Source organism: Pseudophryne corroboree, chromosome 2, assembly GCF_028390025.1.
Source record: "Pseudophryne corroboree isolate aPseCor3 chromosome 2, aPseCor3.hap2, whole genome shotgun sequence".
NCBI classification, from domain to species: domain Eukaryota; kingdom Metazoa; phylum Chordata; class Amphibia; order Anura; family Myobatrachidae; genus Pseudophryne; species Pseudophryne corroboree.
This window is the reverse complement of record NC_086445.1, coordinates 1,041,922,284-1,041,941,248: the sequence shown is the minus strand read 5'-3', so window position 1 is coordinate 1,041,941,248 and position 18,965 is coordinate 1,041,922,284. Positions and strand designations below refer to the sequence as shown.

Below are 18,965 nucleotides of genomic sequence, written 5' to 3'. Positions count from 1 at the left end.
GACGTACTATTTCTCTTGTATAAGTCACTGGTGAGAACACTTAGTAATTATCGGGAGCTGTTCCAGGATCATCCGTGTAAGAGGACGGGAAGCTCAGTAATTAAGGGACTGAACGGAACAGGTCTGGGGTATAAAAGGCGCCAGACGTAATTAATGTGCGTTAGAGGTGTATATAAAGAACAGTGTAATAAACGTTTCGTGCCCAGGACCACAGGGAGGACACGAAACCCACTCTCACAGAGGAAAAACGCCTCGCGTAGGAGGGGTCTGTACTGTAAGGGGGGGCAACCAACGAGATTACATACTGCATGGGGTAATGATCTCACAGCGTAATAACAGATATTACAAGATACAGGATTATTAGGAAAATGATGGGGATCCAGGGAATTTCTATCTTGAGGTGAGGAAGGATCCCCCCCCCCGTGTCAGGATCCATCACCATCTACCTCACCGGGAGGGTATGCATCACCTTCCCCTGACCCCACGCTATGAGAATCCCTGACAGCTGGAACCAGGCAGGACTCACCCGCATCCTCGGGCTTACTGCACAGCCACCTCCCGCTCAGGACCTGTGCGCTCCGAGGCCTGGGAACTCCGCTCCACACCGCCGATCTCTCTGGGGGAATAAGGAGCATGGTCAGAGGCACAGTAACTGCGCTGCCTTACTCACTTCATTCCCGTGTGCTATTTCCACATCTCACCGGATCTCAGGTGTTATATAAGGGTGTTATTATTACATAGGGCTGCAGGTGTTATATAAGGGTGCTATTATTACATAGGGCTGCAGGTGTTATATAAGGGTGCTATTATTACATAGGGCTGCAGGTGTTATATAAGGGTGTTATTATTACATAGGGCTGCAGGTGTTGTATAAGGGTGTTATTATTACATAGGGCTGCAGGTGTTATATAAGGGTGCTATTATTACATAGGGCTGCAGGTGTTATATAAGGGTGCTATTATTACATAGGGCTGCAGGTGTTGTATAAGGGTGCTATTATTACATAGGGCTGCAGGTGTTGTATAAGGGTGCTATTATTACATAGGGCTGCAGGTGTTGTATAAGGGTGTTATTATTACATAGGGCTGCAGGTGTTATATAAGGGTGTTATTATTACATAGAGCTGCAGGTGTTGTATAAGGGTGTTATTATTACATAGGGCTGCAGGTGTTGTATAAGGGTGTTATTATTACATAGGGCTGCAGGTGTTGTATAAGGGTGTTATTATTACATAGGGCTGCAGGTGTTGTATAAGGGTGTTATTATTACATAGGGCTGCAGGTGTTATATAAGGGTGCTATTATTACATAGGGCTGCATGTGTTTTATAAGGGTGTTATTACATAGGGCTGCAGGTGTTATATAAGGGTGCTATTATTACATAGGGCTGCAGGTGTTATATAAGGGTGCTATTATTACATAGGGCTGCAGGTGTTATATAAGGGTGCTATTATTACATAGGGCTGCAGGTGTTATTTAAGGGTGCTATTATTACATAGGGCTGCAGGTGTTGTATAAGGGTGTTATTATTACATAGAGCTGCAGGTGTTGTATAAGGGTGCTATTATTACATAGGGCTGCAGGTGTTATATAAGGGTGCTATTATTACATAGGGCTGCAGGTGTTGTATAAGGGTGTTATTATTACATAGGGCTGCAGGTGTTATATAAGGGTGCTATTATTACATAGGGCTGCAGGTGTTATATAAGGGTGCTATTATTACATAGGGCTGCAGGTGTTATATAAGGGTGCTATTATTACATAGGGCTGCAGATGTTATATAAGGGTGTTATATAATACCTGCATACCCACCAGCTGCACCTTTTTAATAGGTACAGTACCTTTTTTTTATGGTCTGTACCGATATTTGGCTCTGCAAACTTCCATTGAAAGTATAGGAAAAGGGGCATGGCCACGCCCTTCTTTACCCGTGGCCACGTCCCTTTTTCAACTTTGAACCGATTTTCAGGTGTAAAATGTTGGAGGGTATGCACCTGTAGCCCTATGTAATAATAACTGCAGCACCCTTATATAACACCTGCAGCCCTATGCAATAATAGCACCCTTATATAACACCTGCAGCCCTATGTAATAATAAGGGTGCTATTATTGCATAGGGCTGGACTCGCTGGGGGTGTTATATAAGGGTGCTGCAGTTATTATTACATAGGGCTGCAGGTGTTTTATAGAGTGTTATTATTACATAGGGCTGCAGGTATTATATAAGGGTGGTAGTATTACATAGGGCTGCAGGTGTTTTATAGAGTGTTGTTATAACATAGGGCTGCAGGTATTATATAAGGGTGGTAGTATTACATAGGGCTGCAGGTGTTATATAAGGGTGGTATTATTATATAGGGCTGCAGGTGTTATATAAGGGTGCTGCAGTTATTACATACTGTAGGGCTGCTAGAGTTATATAAGGGTGGTATTATTACAAAGGGCTGCAGGTGTTATTATTAAATAGGGAGGAAGGTGTTATATAAGGGAGTTGCTGTTATTATTACTACATAGGGCTGCAGGTGTTATATAAGGGTGTTGCTGTTATCATTGCACAGCACTGCAGGTGTTATATAGGGTGTTATTATTACATAGGGCTGCAGGTATTATATAATGGAGCTGCTGTTATGATTACTACATAGGGCTGCAGGTGTTATATAAGGGTGCTGCTGTTATTATTACGTAGGAGTGCAGGTACGGTATTATATAAGGGTGCTGCTGCTGCTGTTATTACTATATAGGGCTGCAGGTGTTATAGAAGGGTGCTGCTGTTATTATTACATAGGGCTGCAGGTGTTATATAAGGGTGTTGCTGTTATTATTACATAGGGCTGCAGGTGTTATATAAGGGTGTTGCTGTTATTATTACATAGGGCTGCAGGTGTTATATAAGGGTGCTGCTGTTATTATTACATAGGGCTGCAGGTGTTATATAAGGGTGTTGCTGTTATATAAGGGTGCTGCTTTTGTTATTATTACTTAGGGGTATAGGTGTTATATAAGGGTGCTGCTGTTATTATTACATAGGGGTACAGGTGTTATATAAGGGTGCTGCTGTTATTACTATATAAGGCTGCAGGTATTATATAAGGGTGTTGCTGTTATTATTACATAGGGCTGCAGGTGTTATATAAGGGTCTTGCTGTTATATAATGGTGCTGCTTTTGTTATTATTACATAGGGGTACAGGTGTTATATAAGGGTGCTGCTGTTATTACTATATAAGGCTGCAGGTATTATATAAGGGTGTTGCTGTTATTATTACATAGGGCTGCAGGTATTATATAAGGGTGCTGCTGTTATTACTATATAAGGCTGCAGGTATTATATAAGGGTGTTGCTGTTATTATTACATAGGGCTGCAGGTGTTATATAAGGGTCTTGCTGTTATATAATGGTGCTGCTTTTGTTATTATTACTTAGGGGTATAGGTGTTATATAAGAGTGCTGCTGTTATTATTACATAGGGGTACAGGTGTTATATAAGGGTGCTGCTGTTATTATTACATAGGGCTGCAGGTATTATATACGGGTGCTGGTATTACTATATAAGGCTGCAGGTATTATATAAGGGTGCTGCTGTTATTATTACATAGGGCTGCAGGTATTATATACGGGTGCTGCTGTTATTACTATATAAGGCTGCAGGTATTATAGAAGGGTGCTGCTGTTATTATTACATAGGGCTGCAGGTATTATATAAGGGTGCTGCTGTTATTACTATATAAGGCTGCAGGTATTATATAAGGGTGTTGCTGTTATTATTACATAGGGCTGCAGGTATTATATACGGGTGCTGCAATTACTATATAGGGCTGCAGGTATTATATACGGGTGCTGCTGAACTTACTTTATAGGGCTGCAGGTGTTATATAAGGGTGCTGCTGTTATTATTACATAGGGCTGCAGGTGTTATATAAGGGTGTTGCTGTTATTATTACATAGTGTTGCAGGTATTATATACGGGTGCTGCTATTACTATATAAGGCTGCAGGTATTATATACGGGTGCTGCTGTTATTATTACATAGGGCTGCAGGTATTATATACGGGTGCTGCTATTACTATATAAGGCTGCAGGTATTATATAAGGGTGCAGCTGTTATTATGATTTACATGCGTAATCCCGCTGGGCAGGATACCGGCTGTCAGTATCCAGACGGTGGCAGAATGCCAGCAGCAGGGTGAGCGGTGTGAGTCCCCTTGCGGGCTCGCTGAGTTTACCATGCTGCGCTTGCCACAGGTTCTATTCCCACTCTCGGGTTGTCGCGGATACCCACGAGTGGAAATAGCCCCTGTGTGCCGGTATTCCGCAAGGCGGCATTGCTGGCAAATTGAACAGATTCCGTTATTATTACATAGGGCTGCAGGTGTTATATAAGGGTGGTATTATTACATAGGGCTGCAGGTATTATATAAGAGTGCTACTGTTATTATTACATAGTAGTGCAGGTATTATATAACGGTGCTACTGTTATTATTACATAGTAGTACAGGTATTATATAACGGTGCTGCTGCTGTTATTATTACATAGTGGTGCAGGTGTTATATAAGGGTGGTATTATTACATAGGGCTGCAGGTATTATATAATGGTGCTACTGTTATTATTACATAGTAGTGCAGGTGTTATATAACGGTGCTGCTGCTGTTATTATTACATAGTAGTGCAGGTGTTATATAACGGTGCTGCTGCTGTTATTATTACATAGTGGTGCAGGTGTTATATAACGGTGCTGCTGCTGTTATTATTACATAGTAGTGCAGGTGTTATATAACGGTGCTGCTGCTGTTATTATTACATAGTGGTGCAGGTGTTATATAACGGTGCTGCTGCTGTTATTATTACATAGTGGTGCAGGTGTTATATAACGGTGCTGCTGCTGTTATTATTACATAGTGGTGCAGGTATTACATAACGGTGCTGCTGCTGTTATTATTATTACACAGGGGTGCAGGTGTTATATAGGGGTGCTGCTGCTGCTGTTATTATTATTATTGCTACTACTACTACATAGGGGTGCATGTGTTATATGGGGCTGCTGTTATTATTACATGGGGCTGCAGGTGTTATATAGGGGTGCTGCTGTTATTATTACATAGTGGTGCAGGTATTATATAATGCTGCTGCTGCTGTTATTACTTTTATACAGGGGTGCAGGTGTTATATAGGGGTGCTGCTGTTATTAATATTATTACTACATAGGGCTGCATGTGTTATATGGGGCTGCTGTTATTATTACATAGGGCTGCAGGTGTTATATAAGGGTGCTGTTGTTATTATTACATAGGGCTGCAGGTGTTATATAAGGGTGCTGTTGTTATTATTACATGGGGCTGCAGGTGTTATATAGGGGTGCTGCTGTTATTATTACATAGTGGTGCAGGTATTATATAATGCTGCTGCTGCTGTTATTACTTTTATACAGGGGTGCAGGTGTTATATAGGGGTGCTGCTGTTATTAATATTATTACTACATAGGGCTGCATGTGTTATATGGGGCTGCTGTTATTATTACATAGGGCTGCAGGTGTTATATAAGGGTGCTGTTGTTATCATTACATAGGGGTGCTGCTGTAATTATTACATAGGGCTGCAGGTGTTATATGGGGCTGCTGTTATTATTACATAGGGCTGCAGGTGTTATATAAGGGTGCTGTTGTTATCATTACATAGGGGTGCTGCTGTAATTATTACATAGGGCTGCAGGTGTTATATAGGGGTGATGCTGTTATTACATAGGGGTGCAGCTGTTATATAAGGGTGCAGCTGTTATTATTATTACATAGGGGTGCAGGTGATATATCAGGGTTCTGCTGTTATTATTACATAGGGGTGCAGGTGGTATACAAGGGTGGTGCTGCTGTTATTATTATTACATAGGGCTGCAGGTGTTATATAGGGGTGTTGCTGTTATTACATAGGGCTGCATGTGTTATATGGGGCTGCTGTTATTATTACATAGGGCTGCAGGTGTTATATAGGGGTGATGCTGTTATTACATAGGGCTGCATGTGTTATATGGGGCTGCTGTTATTATTACATAGGGGTGCAGCTGTTATATAAGGGTGCAGCTGTTGTTATTATTATTACATATGGGTGCAGGTGTTATACAAGGGTGCTGCTGTTGTTATTATTATTACATAGGGGTGCAGGTGTTATACAAGGGTGCTGCTGTTGTTATTATTATTACATAGGGCTGCAGGTGTTATATAAGGGTGCTGCTGTTGTTGTTGTTGTTATTATTACATAGGGCTGCAGGTATTATATGGGGCTGCTGCTATTACTATATAGGGCTGCAGGTATTGTATGGGGCTGTTGTTATTATTACATAGGGCTGCAGGTGTTATATAGGGGTGATATATTTAATACATAGGGGTGCAGCTGTTATATAAGGGTGCAGCTGTTGTTGTTGTTGTTATTATTATTATTATTATTACATAGGGGTGCAGGTGATATATCAGGGTTCTGCTGTTATTATTACATAGGGCTGCAGGTGTTATACAAGGGTGCTGCTGTTGTTGTTATTATTATTACATAGGGGTGCAGGTGTTCTATAAGGGTGCTGCTGCTGCTGTTATTATTATTACATCGGGGTGCAGGTGATATATAAGGGTTCTGCTGTTATTACATAGGGCTGCAGGTGTTATAAAAGGGTGTTGTTGTTATTATTACATAGGGGTGCAGGTGTTATATAAGGGTGCTGCTGCTGCTGTTGTTGTTGTTGTTGTTATTATTATTATTACATAGGGCTGCTGTTATTACTATAGAGGGCTGCAGGTATTATATGGGGCTGCTGTTATTACTAAATAGGGCTGAAGGTATTACATGGGGCTGCTGTTATTACTATATAGGGCTGCAGGCATTATATGGGGCTGCTGTTATTACTATATAGGGCTGCAGGCATTACACAGGGCTGCTGTTATTACTATATAGGGCTGCAGGTATTATACGGGGATGTTGTAATTACTATATAGGGCTGCAGGTATTATATGGGGCTGCTGTTATTACTATATAGGGCTGCAGGTATTATACGGGGATGTTGTAATTACTATATAGGGCTGCAGGTATTATACGGGGATGTTGTAATTACTATATAGGGCTGCAGGTATTATATGGGGATGCTGTTATTACTATATAGGGCTGCAGGTATTATATGGGGCTGCTGTTATTACCATATAGGGCTGCAGGTATTATATGGGGCTGCTGGTATTACTATATAGGGCTGCAGGCATTATATGGGGATGCTGTTATTACTATATAGGGCTGCAAGCATTATATGGGGCTGCTGTTATTACTATATAGGGCTGCAGGTATTATACGGGGCTGCTGTTATTACTATATAGGGCTGCAGGTATTATACGGGGCTGCTGTTATTACTATATAGGGCTGCAGGTAATATATGGGGCTGCTGTTATTACTATATAGGGCTGCAGGTATATGGGGTTGCTGTTATTACTATATAGGGCTGCAGGTAATATATGGGGCTGCTGTTATTACTATATAGGGCTGCAGGTAATATATGGGGCTGCTATTACTATATAGGGCTGCAGGTATATGGGGCTGCTGTTATTACTATATAGGGCTGCAGGTATATGGGGCTGCTGTTATTACTATATAGGTCTGCAGGTATATGGGGCTGCTGTTATTATTATATAGGGCTGCAGGTATTACATGGGGCTGCTGTTATTACTATATAGGGCTGCAGGTATATGGGGCTGCTATTACTATATAGGGCTGCAGGTATATGGAGCTGCTGTTATTACTATATAGGGCTGCAGGTATATGGGGCTGCTGTTATTACTATATAGGGCTGCAGGTATATGGGGCTGCTGTTATTACTATATAGGGCTGCAGGTAATATATGGGGCTGCTGTTATTACTATATAGGGCTGCAGGTATATGGGGCTGCTGTTATTACTATATAGGGCTGCAGGTAATATATGGGGCTGCTGTTATTACTATATAGGGCTGCAGGTATATGGGGCTGCTGTTATTACTATATAGGGCTGCAGGTAATATATGGGGCTATTACTATATAGGGCTGCAGGTATATGGGGCTGCTGTTATTACTATATATAGGGCTGCAGGTATATGGGGCTGCTGTTATTACTATATAGGTCTGCAGGTATATGGGGCTGCTGTTATTATTATATAGGGCTGCAGGTATTACATGGGGCTGCTGTTATTACTATATAGGGCTGCAGGTATATGGGGCTGCTATTACTATATAGGGCTGCAGGTATATGGAGCTGCTGTTATTACTATATAGGGCTGCAGGTATATGGGGCTGCTGTTATTACTATATAGGGCTGCAGGTATATGGGGCTGCTGTTATTACTATATAGGGCTGCAGGTAATATATGGGGCTGCTGTTATTACTATATAGGGCTGCAGGTATATGGGGCTGCTGGTATTACTATATAGGGCTGCAGGTAATATATGGGGCTGCTGTTATTACTATATAGGGCTGCAGGTATATGGGGCTGCTGTTATTACTATATAGGGCTGCAGGTATATGGGGCTGCTGTTATTACTATATAGGGCTGCAGGTATATGGGGCTGCTGTTATTACTATATAGGGCTGCAGGTAATATATGGGGCTGCTGTTATTACTATATAGGGCTGCAGGTATATGGGGCTGCTGTTATTACTATATAGGGCTGCAGGTAATATATGGGGCTGCTGTTATTACTATATAGGGCTGCAGGTAATATATGGGGCTGCTGTTATTACTATATAGGGCTGCAGGTATATGGGGCTGCTGTTATTACTATATAGGGCTGCAGGTATATGGGGCTGCTGTTATTACTATATAGGGCTGCAGGTATATGGGGCTGCTGTTATTACTATATAGGGCTGCAGGTATATGGGGCTGCTGTTATTACTATATAGGGCTGCAGGTATATGGGGCTGCTGTTATTACTATATAGGGCTGCAGGTATATGGGGCTGCTGTTATTATTATATAGGGCTGCAGGTATTACATGGGGCTGCTGTTATTACTATATAGGGCTGCAGGTATATGGGGCTGCTATTACTATATAGGGCTGCAGGTATATGGAGCTGCTGTTATTACTATATAGGGCTGCAGGTATATGGGGCTGCTGTTATTACTATATAGGGCTGCAGGTAATATATGGGGCTGCTGTTATTACTATATAGGGCTGCAGGTAATATATGGGGCTGCTGTTATTACTATATAGGGCTGCAGGTATATGGGGCTGCTGTTATTACTATATAGGGCTGCAGGTATATGGGGCTGCTGTTATTACTATATAGGGCTGCAGGTATATGGGGCTGCTGTTATTACTATATAGGGCTGCAGGTATATGGGGCTGCTGTTATTACTATATAGGGCTGCAGGTATATGGGGCTGCTGTTATTACTATATAGGGCTGCAGGTATATGGGGCTGCTGTTATTATTATATAGGGCTGCAGGTATTACATGGGGCTGCTGTTATTACTATATAGGGCTGCAGGTATATGGGGCTGCTATTACTATATAGGGCTGCAGGTATATGGAGCTGCTGTTATTACTATATAGGGCTGCAGGTATATGGGGCTGCTGTTATTACTATATAGGGCTGCAGGTATATGGGGCTGCTGTTATTACTATATAGGGCTGCAGGTAATATATGGGGCTGCTGTTATTACTATATAGGGCTGCAGGTATATGGGGCTGCTGGTATTACTATATAGGGCTGCAGGTAATATATGGGGCTGCTGTTATTACTATATAGGGCTGCAGGTATATGGGGCTGCTGTTATTACTATATAGGGCTGCAGGTATATGGGGCTGCTGTTATTACTATATAGGGCTGCAGGTAATATATGGGGCTGCTGTTATTACTATATAGGGCTGCAGATATATGGGGCTGCTGTTATTACTATATAGGGCTGCAGGTATATGGGGCTGCTGTTATTACTATATAGGGCTGCAGGTATATGGGGCTGCTGGTATTACTATATAGGGCTGCAGGTAATATATGGGGCTGCTGTTATTACTATATAGGGCTGCAGGTATATGGGGCTGCTGTTATTACTATATAGGGCTGCAGGTATATGGGGCTGCTGTTATTACTATATAGGGCTGCAGGTAATATATGGGGCTGCTGTTATTACTATATAGGGCTGCAGATATATGGGGCTGCTGTTATTACTATATAGGGCTGCAGGTATATGGGGCTGCTGTTATTACTATATAGGGCTGCAGGTAATATATGGGGCTGCTGTTATTACTATATAGGGCTGCAGGTATATGGGGCTGCTGTTATTACTATATAGGGCTGCAGGTATATGGGGCTGCTGTTATTACTATATAGGGCTGCAGGTATATGGGGCTGCTGTTACTGCGGGTGAGAAGTAAGTAAGCCTGGTTGGGGGCGGGGCGCCCTCTCCGTGTGACAGCGCCATCTACAGGGCTCTGCTGAGTGACTGACTGCACTGGGGTCCCACATGGGCTCTGTTGCTCCGCGGATCACATGACTACCTACCAGCCAATGAGCGCAGGCCGCTCCTCCGCAGCGCCGCTCCCAGCATCTTCAATCCCTAGACTCAAAGTCGGACGCTCAATGTCGCTCACGGTGCCCTGCCTGACCCCTTCTTACACCCCTCCCCCGGCCCAGCAGCCAATGGGACGCAAGGAAGAGTCAAATGAGAAGCTAATAGGGTAAGAGATGTCCTAACGATCCCACCAATCAGCTGGGAGACTGTACATACCCCTGGCCAATAGGAGGTGAGAATGGAGTAATTCATCCAATAGGAGCTACACAACTGACGTGTTTGCCTTTAGCTGTCCTCATGCCGGCAGCCATGTTGCTGTAGTCACTCGCTGCTGCTCATAGGAGTAATCACAGGGAAAATGGCGGCTTGTATGCTCACTGATGGAGACATCCCCCTAGTGTCACTCACAGTAGCCCTCACACAATGTGGTAGCGAAGGCAACATAGACACAACCCACACAATGTGCTTCCGGTGATCGCTGAGCAGCCCGGGCCCGTGTCTGTCAGATCCCGCCACAGAGGTGTAATAACACATGCCCTACCTCAGGCAGCGCGTACTATGCTGCGCGGTGTAGTACTAACCCAGGACAGGCGTTCTCCGGGACACCTAAGCGGGAGGGCAGAGGTCAGGGACGCCGAGGCCCCCTGGCTTTCCCAATATGGCGGCGCCCATTGAGGAGGTGAGCTGCGAGGATTTCGCGGAGTTCCAGGTGAGATTCGGGGGGTGCACAGCCCCTGACACTGGGGGGTGGGGGCAGGACACGGAGGGGGCCAGAGGGGCCACACTGACCCGAATCTGCCGGGATACCCCGAGCCCCTGACTGGTCACAGTGACCCCAAAAGTGCCCCCCTGTGACCTACAGCCCGGGTGTCCAGTGCACTTATAGAGATGTATGGGGAAAGGTCTCCCAGGTATAGATGAACGTGCTATATGGATGCCAAACGCATCCCATATGTGTGTATGTATGTGTGTGTATATATATATATATATATATATATATATATATATATATATATATATATATATATATATGTGTGTAGTATGGCTGACCGCCGGTCAGCTTACCGATGCCGGGATCCCAGCGGAGAGGAGCGAGTGCAGCAAGCCCCTTGCGGGCTCGCTGCGCTTGCCACGCTGCGGGCTCGGTGGCGACCTGCGGTCGCCACGGGTTCTATTCCCATTCTATGGGTGTCGTGGACACCCACGAGTGGAAATAGTCCCTGTTGGTTGGCATGCCGACCATCGAGATAGTGAGGGGTCGGGATGGTGGAGGAGGTCATGTGACTGTCGGTCTCCCGTCCACCGGTCACATGAATACCACATATATATATATATATATATATATATATATATATATATATATATATATATATATATATATAAGTAAAGCAGCAGCCCTCACTTGGGGCTTGGTGAGCACTTACCTTATACAGAGTGTAGGCTCAGCGGCGACGTTTCGGAGGCTCTGTCTCCTTCCTCGTTGCTGGGTCCTTGCTGTTATTTAGGTGCAACGTTCTATCCCCGCGCCCTGCCAAATGGAACGCGTTCTGTCCCCCTGCCCCGCCGTATAGCACACGTTCTGTTCCCCTGTCCTGCCGTATAGCATGTGTTCTGTCCCCCTGCCCCGCCGTATAGCACGCGTTCTGTCCCCCTGCCCCGCCGTTTACCACGCGTTCTGTCCCCCTGCCTCCCCGTATAGCACACGTTCTGTCCCCGCGCCCTGCCCTGTAGCTCGCGTTCTATCCCCGCGCCCTGCCCTGTGGCAGGCGTTCTGTCCCCGTATCCATTTCTGTCTGTGTACCTTCCCCCGATGTCCCAATATCTCCTGTGACTGGTTTCAGCTCAGCGTTTGCCAGTGGATATTATATTCCATCAATCTCTGTGATCTGACTTGTCTTCTGTCTCGTTACTCTGCTGGACAGGATATGCTTCGGGTAATGAGGACCTTAGATGACCGTATAGTGCATGAACTGAACACAACCATCCCTACTGTATCGTTTGCCGGTAAAATCGATGCCAGCCAGACCTGCAAGCATCTCTACGAGTCTGTAAGTGAAAGCTCCCATGTACACATACTCCAGTACTGTAACCACAGTCCAGTTCTCCCAAAGCGTTTATTACTGCGCTGGATGATGGCAGTAAGGGGAAGTCATAAAGAAATACCTGGTTAGTAAAACAGCCACACCGTTATGTTACCTGCAGTGCTAGCCACATGCTCATTGTGACACTATGTGTGTGGACTGCACGGTATAGGTATATATTTATCTTTTTACACATGATGAAGGGATAAGTCAGATGTGCAGCATTGATACAGGGCCGTATACAGAGGTAGACGCAACATTTTCACAAATGAGCAGTGTTTTGGCTACTGTGCATGTCATCTGATTTTCTTGCGACTTAGATTGCAGTGTGGATTTAGACGCAGTTTGTCATATAGGGAACGTTTGGGGGATGTACCGTTTTCAGGGCGTTTTGCAGCCAGCAATTGTGTCTTCAGGTTGCTTAGAGGCCCGATACTGCATCTTCGTTTGCAAGCGGCAGATCTGAGAAAATGGCAGAAGACTGCTCCTGTGACATCTGCACCTCCTCTCAGGTCTTTTGTGTCCACCTATGAGTTTGGCCCATAGAGAAGGGAAAGAAATCTGAGAAGTTGATGGATGCACGGAGGTGATCGGGACTCGTAGGGAGCGTGAGGACAAAATCCGTCGCGCTGTAAATGCGCTCGTAGATACCGTCCTGTGTCCTTTACAGCTGTAGCCGTCATGTGGGTTCCGGTCTGAATGCAGGCACCAGAATGTTACGACAGTCGGCATGTCAACACGGGCGTTAGGCCGTCATGTAAAATATTGACCAGTTCATAATGTTGTTTTTTGACGTTGCCACCAGAATGTTACCAGTACGTTTTTGTGTTATTGATGGGGTTAGGCTAAAGTAAACAAATACTATATGCTGACATTCTGGTGTCGACGTATTAAATGACCGCATTATGAACATCTATGAATGTTGCCATTTTCCCAGTCGACCGAACATCCATGTCAACATTTTGAACATCGACCATTTTTTCCCAGATTTTCGTTTTCCAGAAAATGTGTCGCCTATTTTAATATTTTTCTTTTCTTTTCTCTTTTATGAAATTCCCTCCCCCCGCAGCTCCAGAACGCCCACAGCTCCCGGGAAAAGGCCATAAAACGCTGTATATCGCAGTCCTTCGCCAATGTGACCAGGCTACAGGAGGAGAGACTAAAGGACAGTGATAACGTAGCATTACGCAAACAGCTCCGAAAGGAACAGACGAAGGTGAGCGAAGCAATCCATTGTCTCTGTCCAGTGGGGTTCTAGCCACATAAGCTGACATTCAGCAACTATTATTATTGATAAACTTTACAGGGCCCCACAAGTGGTCCACAGCGCCGCACAGAGGGTAAACAATAAGACAGTACAGGGTAAAATAGTAAGTACATAAATTTACAGTACAGTAGATAGGTAACAACTAGCACTACAGCTCCCAGCACGGCCACTGATGCAAGAAGTGCAATGGAAATACTCGGCGTAAGTGCAGATTACTGGTCTCGGATGAAAACCAATAACTGAGAGTAGTGCAGGGACACAGAGCGCCAGGGGAGGTGTGGAGTGTGGCTGGTGTGAGAGGAGGAGGCAGGAGGGCCCTGCTCAGCTAGCCTCCTCATGGCGGAGTTCTGATTTGCCTGGCGATGACCTCTAGAATCCAGTTTTGCATTAATAAAATGTGTACAAGAAGTGACGATTGTTGCTGATATATTGTCGGAGCTGCAGTTCCGTGGGGTCAGTGTCTTCCCATTATGGCAGCCACTGGTGGAAATGTGCATATATAGAATAAAGTATACCGATGTGGTGGAACAAATTCAAGACGCATCAAAAGAATGAAATATTTTATTTATATTTTATAAGCGCATTTTCACCACAGAAACGTGTTTGGCCTCCTAAGTGGGTGTCTGGGTATGCAGCTACTTCAACGGATAGCCCATGAGACTGACCATTCCCGTGTCACCACCCAGGAACGCTAGGCGCTGGTTCAAGTCGTCTGATACTGTGCATCATGATCGCAACAACGTCTCTGTGCGTTGACACGCGGTGTAACGCAGGTTCCATAGGAATTTTCATGCACGCACAGCAGCAACTGTGTGACTGAATCAGGCCTGTGCCGCAGACGGCGGCGTTGTCACTCACTGACTGATCAGGCCGTATATATTGTATATGTCTTTGCAGAACAGACGTTTCTAAGTGATCTTATACAGGGCAACACGCAGGAAGTGTAATAAGGCCGCGGCGATCCGCCCTCGCTCTCAGGGCTCACTGAGTAAAGCACAGCGGAATATGGCGGCGCTATATAAGTAACTGTAAATAAATAAAACGAGGATAAGCGGAGAAGTAATCTAGAAGAAAACTGTAGGAGGTAAATGTAATGACCGGCCGGTGAGAACGTCTCGGTAGTATGGAACGTCGGGCAACACTCAGCGCCCAGACCTTTATGGTGGGACATTAAAAAACCGGAGAGAGTGCGCTGTGCTGTTTGCAATGCTGTATTGCGCCGCCTCTGTATTGTATCATACATTAATACGTTATACATCTTATTATTTACTGTAGTAGGAGAGACGGAATAAGAACAGCGCAGGTCTCGTTAAAATGCTTTTATCCAAATGAATCGCCGGCAGTGTAACCTGTAATGTGACCGGCAGGACGTGGAGCCTCCTCATTTCTTCTTTCTTTCCTAGTTGAAATTGATGCAGTCTGACCTGAATGTAGAGGAGGTGATGAATGATAGGAGCTGGAAGGTAAGAGGGCCCTGCCCGTCTGTCTGACACGTCTCATATGCTGACCGCTTCCCACAGTCATATCGGATAACACTGCTAGGGTTGTAACTGGTCATTCCCTCTGCCTACCACCCTGGTCATAGTCTCCCCCGCCTCCCTACGCGTCATGTTCTCTCCCAGCCTCCCCTCCTTACTGGTCATTGTCTACCCTCTGCACTCCGTCATGATATCCCAACCTCTGCCCCTCCTCCCTGGACATGGTCTTCCCACTGTCACCCCCCTTACCCCTCCTCTCCCTTCCTCCTGGACATGGTCTTCCCACAACCCTTCCTCCTGGACATGGTCTTCCCACAACCCTTCCTCCTGGACATGGTCTTCCCACAACCCTTCCTCCTGGACATGGTCTTCCCACAACCCTTCCTCCTGGACATGGTCTTCCCACAACCCTTCCTCCTGGACATGGTCTTCCCACAACCCTTCCTCCTGGACATGGTCTTCCCACAACCCTTCCTCCTGGACATGGTCTTCCCACAACCCTTCCTCCTGGACATGGTCTTCCCACAACCCTTCCTCCTGGACATGGTCTTCCCACAACCCTTCCTCCTGGACATGGTCTTCCCACAACCCTTCCTCCTGGACATGGTCTTTCCACAACCCTTCCTCCTGAACATGGTCTTCCCACAACCCTTCCTCCTGGACATGGTCGTCCCACAACCCTTCCTCCTGGACATGGTCGTCCCACAACCCTTCCTCCTGGACATGGTCTTCCCACAACCCTTCCTCCTGGACATGGTCTTCCCACAACCCTTCCTCCTGGACATGGTCTTCCCACAACCCTTCCTCCTGGACATGGTCTTCCCACAACCCTTCCTCCTGGACATGGTCTTCCCACAACCCTTCCTCCTGGACATGGTCTTCCCACAACCCTTCCTCCTGGACATGGTCTTCCCACAACCCTTCCTCCTGGACATGGTCTTCCCACAACCCTTCCTCCTGGACATGGTCTTCCCACAACCCTTCCTCCTGGACATGGTCGTCCCACAACCCTTCCTCCTGGACATGGTCTTCCCAGTGCTGATCTCCCCCCTGCACTCCTGGACATGTGGGGTGATTCAGACCTGATCGCTGGGCTGCTAATTTTGCTGTCCTGCGTTCAGACAGACGCTCAACCCTGGGGGGAGCGTCGATTTGCTGTGCAAGTGTGCAATCCCATGTGTACGCCGAATTGCTAAAATCCAGCAGCGAAAATTCACAGCAGCTATCAGGTCTGAATCGCCCCCCATGGTCTTCCCACTGTCCCCCTCCAGGCCATGGTCTCACCCTGCCCCTCTTGGTCATAGTCTTGGTCTCCCCTTCTTTACCTCCTTGTCGTAGTTCTAGTCCCCCTACTCTCTTGGTCATGATCGCCCCTCTACCCTACTTTCCGGTTATGGTCTTCCCACTGCTGCCCCCTTCCCCCGCCATCTTGGCCATGGTCTCCTTCCACTTTTGTCATGGCCTTCCCACCTCCCCCTGCCTGGTTATGGTATCCTCTCTGCCCCAGTCCTGTTCATTGTCTTCCCCCACACAACCCTTCGGACTATAGGAAAATCTCTGATAAGATCTCTCTCATGGAATAAATCAGTTCATATCATACATAGGAAGGCGATACAGGAGTATTTTATATTGACTGATGTATACAGAGCAAAGAGAATTCTGTTGGAACAAAACTGGTTTACTCTAAGGGGGGTGCGTCCACACTGCGCCGATATCTGCACGATATGTCTTTTACGGCCAAATCAGAACAACATACTGTTCATAATGGGCAGTGTATAAGCCCGATCGCAGTATCTTCTGGTTGGTCATACTGCACAGTCAATCGTTTTGATGTGTAGCCGGCCTAAGTGTAATCAGTCAGTGTGTAACATCCGCATTCATTCTCATCTGCTGTACTGACCATTGTCAGAGTGTCTGTGTGTATGTGATGTCAGATCATTGCTGGTGAGACTTATTACTGAATCCACCTAGCCTGCGGCTGCATCTAACTAATAAACATATCTATATAAATAGATTGCATATAAATATACGTTATTATATCTTTTTCTTTATATTCTATGTGCATCAGGCCCACTTATCATTGTGGCCGTGTTCTTGGTTTGCAGGTATTTAACGAGCGCTGCCGGCTGCACTACAAGCCGCCCAAGAACCAGTAACTCAGGGACACTTCTTACAGCGCAGAAGCCGCGCTCCGTTAATGGACATTGGAATGCCCTGGGGCGGATGGCGGGATGAAGTCGGTGTTATTGCGTCTGACTGGACCTAGCTGAAAATATTCCAACTCCGTTCAATTCGGAAACAGAACCTGTGACAGCTGCCATGTTGTATGAAATTAGTGACCATGTTTTTATAACCATTAAATATAATTTTCAGAGGGAGCATGGCGGAGTTTTCCTCCTCGCTGTCTGCGCCTGGCAGCAGCAACGTGATTGGATGTTACACATTACAGGACCCTTCGTCCAGTGCAGAATGCTTGGTAAAGACCTTCTTCAGTCTTACTCCCGTGCCTCATCTGGTTTCAGTACTACGTCAGCGTTCGCTCATATCTGACCTAACAGTACGTTATACACATGATATACTCCTAGTCTAGATAATCAAATTCATTAAACTTTCATTATGCAGTCAGGCAGAGGCGCTCGCTCTGTTTTTACACGGTGCATTCTTCTAATGAAGTTGTGTAAAACACACTACACACACAATCCTATCTCACGTGCAACTATTTGCAAAAAAGTTGTGAGACCAGACTGGAAATCAGTGCAAATCTCCCCCTGCATTACCATTTGTTCCCAGCAGGTGGCGTAGTGACTGGAGCTGAAACAAAGTGCTTGTAACTATATTTACCAAACCGGAGCTTTTGTAGGTCGCCACTTTTTGTCAGGTTGGAGCTGAATATTTAAAGGAGATATTTCTAATATAATCTTTGTATTATTTATATACATTATATAGTCAGAACTATGGTGTATACGTTAGTATGACAGGAAAGGCTCTGCCTCACCCCACTGCACGGCACTGGTTTCCTTCCACGTTTATACTGTAGTTTAGCCTCCCAGCTGTTGCCTGGCGGCCTGTCCTGGGTGAGTGTCCTGTAGAGAGGAGAGCGATTAAGGATTGACTGCGTATGCACTGCAAAGCTCACGAGCGTCGCCAAACAACATCAGGCATCGCCGAACAGCGACCGGCTGGTGCGAAAATTTCAATCGCACAGACGTTTGTATGTTGATTGACAGGAAGCCGGCGTTTGTGGGTGGTAACTGACCGTTTTCTATGAGTGTCGGGGCAAACGGAGGCGTTCCCAAGCGTTTTCAGGGCTGGTGTCTGACGTCGGCTCGGCCTCGATCAGCCTGTTCTCATCGCACTGGAGGAGTAAGTCCTGGGCACACAGCGGTACAATCATTCGATGGTTCAACTTCATAATATGCCGCTACGTGACCGCTAAACAATACAGACAGTGACCCAGTAACTGGCATTCCCGTGGTTGCTCTCTGGACTGTTTGGCAATTTTGGGGCAGATGTGTTAACCTGGAGAAGGCATAAGGAAGTGATAAACCAGTGATAAGTGCAAGGTGATAAACTCACCAGCCAATCAGATCGTAACTGTTTATTTACATAATGGAGCCTTCATCACCTTGCACATA

The 18,965-nt window shown here is 45.6% G+C and overlaps 2 protein-coding genes across 4 annotated transcripts in view; one reads left to right on the top strand and one right to left on the bottom strand.

The window, feature by feature from the left end:
- FAM162A (family with sequence similarity 162 member A) overlaps nt 1-10,634 on the bottom strand; it is a 28,048-nt gene extending 17,414 nt beyond the window's left edge. Inside the window, exons 1-2 of one of the 2 annotated variants that reach the window (XM_063956828.1) lie at nt 10,495-10,634; nt 527-616 (exon numbers count right to left, since the gene is read on the bottom strand). In XM_063956828.1, the coding sequence (XP_063812898.1) occupies nt 527-616; nt 10,495-10,540 (136 nt within the window). In that variant the 5' untranslated portion in view covers nt 10,541-10,634. The remainder of the gene's footprint in view (nt 1-526; nt 617-10,494) is intronic. The other variant, XM_063956829.1, reaches the window with a different exon arrangement.
- Nucleotides 10,635-10,934: 300 nt separating this feature from the next.
- MIX23 (mitochondrial matrix import factor 23) lies at nt 10,935-17,708 on the top strand. Of its 2 annotated transcripts, XM_063956830.1 has the most exons (5): nt 10,939-11,213; nt 12,427-12,552; nt 13,655-13,801; nt 15,256-15,315; nt 17,436-17,708. In XM_063956830.1, the coding sequence occupies exons 1-5, from the start codon at nt 11,163-11,165 to the stop codon at nt 17,484-17,486; spliced, it is 435 nt and encodes a 144-aa protein (XP_063812900.1). In that variant the 5' UTR covers nt 10,939-11,162; the 3' UTR covers nt 17,487-17,708. The 2 variants fall into 2 exon arrangements, with proteins under 2 accessions (XP_063812901.1, XP_063812900.1); XM_063956831.1 differs by lacking the exon at nt 15,256-15,315 and having other exon boundaries at nt 10,935-11,213.
- The last annotated feature ends 1,257 nt before the right edge of the window (nt 17,709-18,965 follow it).

Excerpts from the sequence above, each read along its gene's own strand:
- MIX23 (XM_063956830.1), top strand. The coding sequence starts at position 11,163 with ATGGCGGCGCCCATTGAGGAGGTGAGCTGCGAGGATTTCGCGGAGTTC. Across the intron at positions 12,553-13,654 it reads GCAAGCATCTCTACGAGTCT|CTCCAGAACGCCCACAGCTC; the intron begins GTAAGTGAAAGC and ends CTCCCCCCGCAG. Across the intron at positions 15,316-17,435 it reads TGAATGATAGGAGCTGGAAG|GTATTTAACGAGCGCTGCCG; the intron begins GTAAGAGGGCCC and ends CTTGGTTTGCAG.